Source organism: Pelodiscus sinensis, chromosome 18 (assembly GCF_049634645.1).
Source record: "Pelodiscus sinensis isolate JC-2024 chromosome 18, ASM4963464v1, whole genome shotgun sequence".
NCBI lineage: Eukaryota > Metazoa > Chordata > Testudines > Trionychidae > Pelodiscus > Pelodiscus sinensis.
Genome location: NC_134728.1, coordinates 22851533 through 22857532, shown reverse-complemented (window position 1 = coordinate 22857532; position 6000 = coordinate 22851533). Strand labels below are relative to the sequence as shown.

The window sequence follows — 6000 nt, the reverse complement described above, 5'->3', positions numbered from 1 at the left end:
GAACAGGACCCAGCAGAATCCCCCTCCCCTCGGATCCGCCCCCCCCCTCCTCAGCCACTTCCCATGGGCTATTTTTAAGCAGGCACTTACTTTCCCAGCTTCTCCCTCCCCTCTTCCTTTTCTGGATTCCTGCCCAAGGGGGGGGGGTTGTCTCTTTCCTCCTTCATAGAAGGCCCCCGGAGCAGGGGCTGGGCCTCGGGGGGTTATTTTGGGAGCCGCTCCTGGGATCCGATGGCCTTGTTAGGGCAGCGCTGACCTTTCTACGGCAGGAGGAGGAGAGAGGGGAGGGGGAAGGGGCAGCGAAGGAGACAGACGCGCAATGGGGCTCTGAGAAGGGAGGGACGGGGCAGGCAGCCGGAGCAGCAGCAGGAGCCGTGGGGAGCACAGCAGCCTGGGCGGGTGTGACCAGGAAAGGGGCCCCCCTCCGAGGAGCCAGGGGCCCCCCCTCCCCTTCCCGGAGAGCCTCTTAAAGGGCCCGGACGCGTCCCCAATGCACCGGCAGGGTAATGAGAAGCCTGCAGAGATACGAGTCAGATCTTGCAGCTGAGGTTTTACCCCTCCCCTCCCAATCTGCCCCAGTCCCGCAGCATGGTCCATGCCTGCTTGTCCGGTCCTCTAGATGGCAGGTTAGTGCGGAGTGGGGTGCTGGCTTGCAGAGAGGTGCCCGTGGCGTTCACAGCGTCGGCAGTGTCCTCACACCCGATCCTTCTCCCCTCCCCAAGACAGGATCCCTTCCCAAATCCCTCCCTTCCTCAGTCCTCTGCCTGGGCAGCACCAAGCCACCATCCCGTTGTCCCAGAATCTTGCTTCCAGCCTGTTTAATTTGGAAATGTGGCAGCAGTTTAAACTCCCCAAACTTTTGCTTATGGAAAACAGGCCTGCTAAGTAGGAAGGAAAGAGAGGAAGAAAGGCTCAAAGTGGAGATCCCGGCTTGGATGGCATCATGAGTGGAGGAAGGTTTGATTTTGATGATGGAGGTGCATATTGTGGGGGGTGGGAAGGGGGAAAAGCCCACGGCCATGGCATCTGCACTGGTCCCAAGGGCCAAGGGGAGTACTCGGGCTCATGGAACTATGGCTTTGAAGTGGTGGGCATATACACCTGGCCCAGTGGCAACACCTATGAAGGCTACTGGTCTCAAGGCAAAAGGCACGGTTTGGGGATCGAGACCAAAGGACGGTGGCTTTACAAAGGCGAATGGACCCATGGCTTTAAGGGACGGTACGGGACAAGGCAGAGCATGAGCAGTGGCGCAAAGTACGAAGGAACCTGGAATAACGGGCTGCAGGACGGTTATGGCACTGAGACTTACGCAGATGGAGGTAAGGGGGACACTGGAGATATCACTTGGGGTCAGGTCAGTGAGCAACATGATATTTGACTTGTACATCCCGAGGCTATCCATCATCTCAGGAGAGAGAGAGTTTAATGCAGATTACCTACGGCAGAAGCCCTTGCAAAGCACTTGACTGGAACATTCTACCTCTGCAATACATTTGTGTATATTTCTGCAGTACAGCACACTTTGTATGTGATATCTTTCTAATATACTCTGAGTTAGGCCCTAATTTCTGTAGTCTGGCTGGGAAATTGCAACATTCCGTAATCTACATACGTTTCCATTTTCCATTCACAAAACAAAAAAATTGTAAAGCTTCTGGATGAGTATGCTTTCTACTTTGAAACAATGTCCACAAATGTCATGATTATCGATGTTACCCCCAAACTTTATTTTCTTGAGCTAGTGGCTAATGAAATGCTGGACTAATCTATCATTGGATTATAGTATGGGACATCTGCTAACAGAATCATGGGCCCATGATTAGAGCAAACTACAAAGTGTTAAGAATTAATTTTCAAAGGGCAAAGAGTTGTGAATGTTTTTGCCTTATACATCAGTGTGTCATCTTCTGCATTTTACTGCTTCGTGTCTATTTATTAAATACCACATTATGTGAATGCACTGAGTGAATGCAGTGAACATGTGCACGATTTAAACCCAACCAGTATGTTTATCAAAGCTGTCTAGGGGATTCAGTAACCTATCTTCCACTAATATATATCCCTGAGGCTACTTTGAAAATCTCAGCCCATGTTCATCCACAAAGGCACTCAATAGACAAGTATTTATCATGCAATTTGCAAATGCTCTGAACAGTGAAGAAAAACATTAATTTGACAAGGGGGGAAGCTTCTGAGGCTGATGAACAATAGTAATGCAATATCACAGGAATCCTGTGCAAGTAAATCTGTAGTTTTTCAATAGTATAACATTGCATGCTGCCATGGCTAAGTCAAAGGGTGCTAGGGGGAAGGGGAGAAGTACTTGCAAATATATTCCTGAAGATTGTGCTTTATTATTATTTAGGCCCCACAATGACAGTTATTTATGAAGAAAAACAATTTGAGAAATGTATCTCTTGCTAATAAAAAGCATATCACATACAGACGTTAAACTACTAGGAGAGTTCAAGCTACAGTATTGGCTTTCCAGAGTTTTGTTTTAATGTGCCCTGATACAGTAAGTTACTAAATCACATGCCTAAATTTAAGCATGTGAATAGCCCTGCTGAAGTTCCAGTTAAAGCTGAAGATTAGAGATGACCTGATTCATTTGTCCAATTTTTCAACATCATCCTTCTTCTGTCTTCAGACTATGGGATTTGTTAAATAATCCAACTGCAGTTTACAAGACTGTGATAATACAGGGCAGGAGCTAAACTACATATGTTTGTAATGAATTGAACTATTGACATAAGGATCTTCGGGTCATTTGTAAGATATGCATATGTTCAGTGTAATGGCGCACTCATACAGTTGTCGAGTAAATATTTTTCATTACTATAACACTTTATTCTGAAGGATGTCAAATTGCTTTAAACCATGCATAGCGATTGCTACAGCCACCAGTAAAATGCAGCTACCTTTGGGATATGATGTTGCAGGTATTCAACAACTCACATGGCTACGTCTACACTGGCATGATTTTCCGAAAAAGATTTTAACGGAAAAGTTTTCCGTTAAAAGCATTTTCGGAAAAGCACGTCTAGATTGGCAAGATGCTTTTCCGCAAAAGCACTTTTTGCGGAAAAGCGTCCGTGGCCAATTTAGACGCGGTTTTGCGCAAAAAAGCCCCGATCGCCATTTTTGTGATCGGGGCTTTTTTGCGCAAAACAGTACTGTCCTGCTTACACTGGCCCTCTTGCGCAAATGATTTGCGCAAGAGGGCTTTTGCCCGAACGGGAGCATCACAGTATTTCCGCAAGAACACTGACGATCTTACATGAGATCGTCAGTGTTCTTGTGGAAATTCAAGTGGCCAGTGTAGACAGCTGGCAAGTTTTTCAAAACTTGCCAGTCCAGACACAGCCACACCAGTACAACACAATAAGGACATCAGTGCATCTATGCAGGCTGAATTTGGCACAGAAATTGGAGTTTAACTGGTATTCTAGGTTGAACACTTCCATATTCTTCCCTGCAAATAGATAAATAAATAATGAAATTAAATTAAATAAATCCAACCCCCCAGAAAGCATCACTGTAGTGGTTTCCTCTGCCGTAAGTCAGAACTGTAATGTTGTGTGTCATCTAAACTATGGCACCTTTGTTGGCAGTAGTGCTCACATTTATTCTTGGCAAGGGTGAGGGGGAGGTTCAGTGCAAAAAAGAAAATTAAAATTCTGTACACAATATTTTAAAATTCTGCGTATTTTATTTGTCAAAATAACATCTAACCACACCAGTTTAAATTATATTGGTAATTTATTTCAAAAGGCTTGTCAGGAAGTATGTCTGTAACAACACACTCAACAACAACAAAATTCAGGAAATGTTTAGACTCCTTACTAGGTATAGTAATGAAGAACTTTAAGTGATAATTCATTTAAACTACAATATAGAAGTAGATTACCTGCTATGTAAGGCTATGTCTAAACTACATCCCTCTTTTGAAAGAGGGATGTAAATTAGACAGATCGAAATTGCAAATGAAGCCGAGATTTGAATTTCCCATGCTTCATTTCATAATGGTGGCCACACGTTCTTTCGAAAACGGGTATTTTGAAAGTGAAACTATTGACTAGATGCGGTTCTTTAAAAAAAAAATCCTTTTTCGAAAGATCATGTACAGCTCCCATGTCCTTCAGTCCCACTAACCCTTCTGAATCCCAATCAATATGGCCCCTTAGCAGCACTGTGCGCCACATTTTTTTCCACATTCCCCCATATTCTGTGCCTCCTCACTGGGTCCTGCAGGCAGGGAGCTGTGAAGAATGCAGCCTCTGGCCCCTCTGTCTCCATAACTGGCTGCTCCAGTTCTGAACCAACTTGTCTTCTCTTCTGGTGCCACAGCAGCCTCTGGTGGGTAAAAAGTTGTAACCGCAGAATCTTCCCAGAACAATCACTTTTCTTCAGGGGAAAAAAATACCAACCTAAGGGGACATGAATTCTGCATGGGCACAGTGGCACAGAACTTCCTCAGGAATAGTGTCACACTCCTTGGGTCTTGTTCACCATTAAAGTAGAATCTAGACTCATTAGGGACCATGCCACATAAAGTATGCCTGACACAACCTTGGGCCACTGACTAAATATGGATCCAGAAAGACGTGATTTACTGAATCACCGAAATCATTTTATGCAATGTTTAGTTATTGATATGCCTGTGGGGTCTCCCATCCCCAATACTGAACTAGTTTGATGCTGGTTAGCTGCAGAGAGCTGATCTGTACCCAGACTGAGGTGGTGGAGCTGTCAAGTGTCTCCTAATTTTATTGGACAATTAGGTCCAGGCTCGATGTGTGTCTGAGCAGGTCATTCAACATATGAATTTCTCTGACAGAGTGTTATGCAAGGCTTGTGAGTAGTAACTGACACTGAAAATGAGAAGCAAGGTGGGATAAGTAGGAACTGGATAAGCCATGTGGTTGATGTATCCAACCTGTCTCCCCACATACACCTGCTGGCCATTTGCAAGATCAAAATTTGTACTGAGGTACCCGAATGAAAGATCTGGGAAAGCCAGATGGACCTACCATGTGCTGTGACAAAGAGCAACCCTGAATTGCTTCTAACTCCCTAGCAACTAGGCATGAAAGGAGGGTGAGCTCCAATAAGGTGAGGTCCGTCACCCGCTCTTAGCCTGTTGTCATATTTGAAGGTATAAAGAACATGTTTGTTTGTTTGTTTAAAAATGTAATTAACTCAGAGCACCATGATATAGTTTTGTTCACAGAGTGAGACTGGGGCCCTCTAAGAGTACAGTACCTTATAAGTGAAGGCGAAGAGGAGCTAGGATCGGGGATGCCCTGTATGTGTGTGTGAGTGAGCTAAGCATGTTACAATGCTGAGTAAATGACTCATTGACTGAGCTCCCCGCCCTGGCCTTATTCCTAACCGACACAAACCCCCGTCATTTTTGTACAAAAGAGAAAGATGGGTGTGTCTGGAGAGCCGGGGGGGGGGGGGGGGAATTGATCACACTAAACCACTCAGGAGCTGCTGCTAATGTAAATATCTGATTTTCAGCTCCTGATCTTCAATGCAACTGTAGAACTTTTAAAAATGTCTTTTGTCCAAACTATGGCCTGCAAACAGTTTGCTGTGTCCAGCTGTTTCTAGGGAGCTGAGAGAAAGCCCTGGTGTAAATTCACCTCACAGGGAAATAATTCAATTCAGTTGTCATGAGACTGGTGGGAAACGTGAAAAAGAGTGAAGCAAGTTTCAGGAGAGCTATGAACTCAGCTGAAGACTCCGTGAGGTGAAGAGCTAGAGAGAGGCTGTTGCAGCTGATAGGCCCTGCAGAGAAGATGCTTCATGCATCCACAGTAGTGAAATTGTGTGTTATGATGAGTGATGGGAGGAGATTAGAGAAGGAAAGAGGCAGAAGGTCCATGGGGCTGGCCAAGGTGAGTCTGTGGCAGGTTCTAAAAGCAGGTAGGGCAATTCTCTGGACCCTGAAATGAATGTGGAGCCTGGGAAGGAAACTAAGGAGAGAAG

At 45.3% G+C, this 6000-nt stretch overlaps 1 protein-coding gene across 3 annotated transcripts in view; it reads left to right on the top strand.

The window, feature by feature from the left end:
- The first annotated feature begins 211 nt into the window (after nt 1–211).
- JPH2 (junctophilin 2) overlaps nt 212–6000 on the top strand; it is a 74676-nt gene continuing 68887 nt past the window's right edge. Inside the window, exon 1 of one of the 3 annotated variants that reach the window (XM_006132226.4) lies at nt 212–1322. In XM_006132226.4, coding sequence (XP_006132288.1) covers nt 944–1322 — 379 coding nt within the window. In that variant the 5' untranslated portion in view covers nt 212–943. The remainder of the gene's footprint in view (nt 1323–6000) is intronic. The other 2 variants (XM_014578147.3, XM_006132225.4) reach the window with 2 other exon arrangements.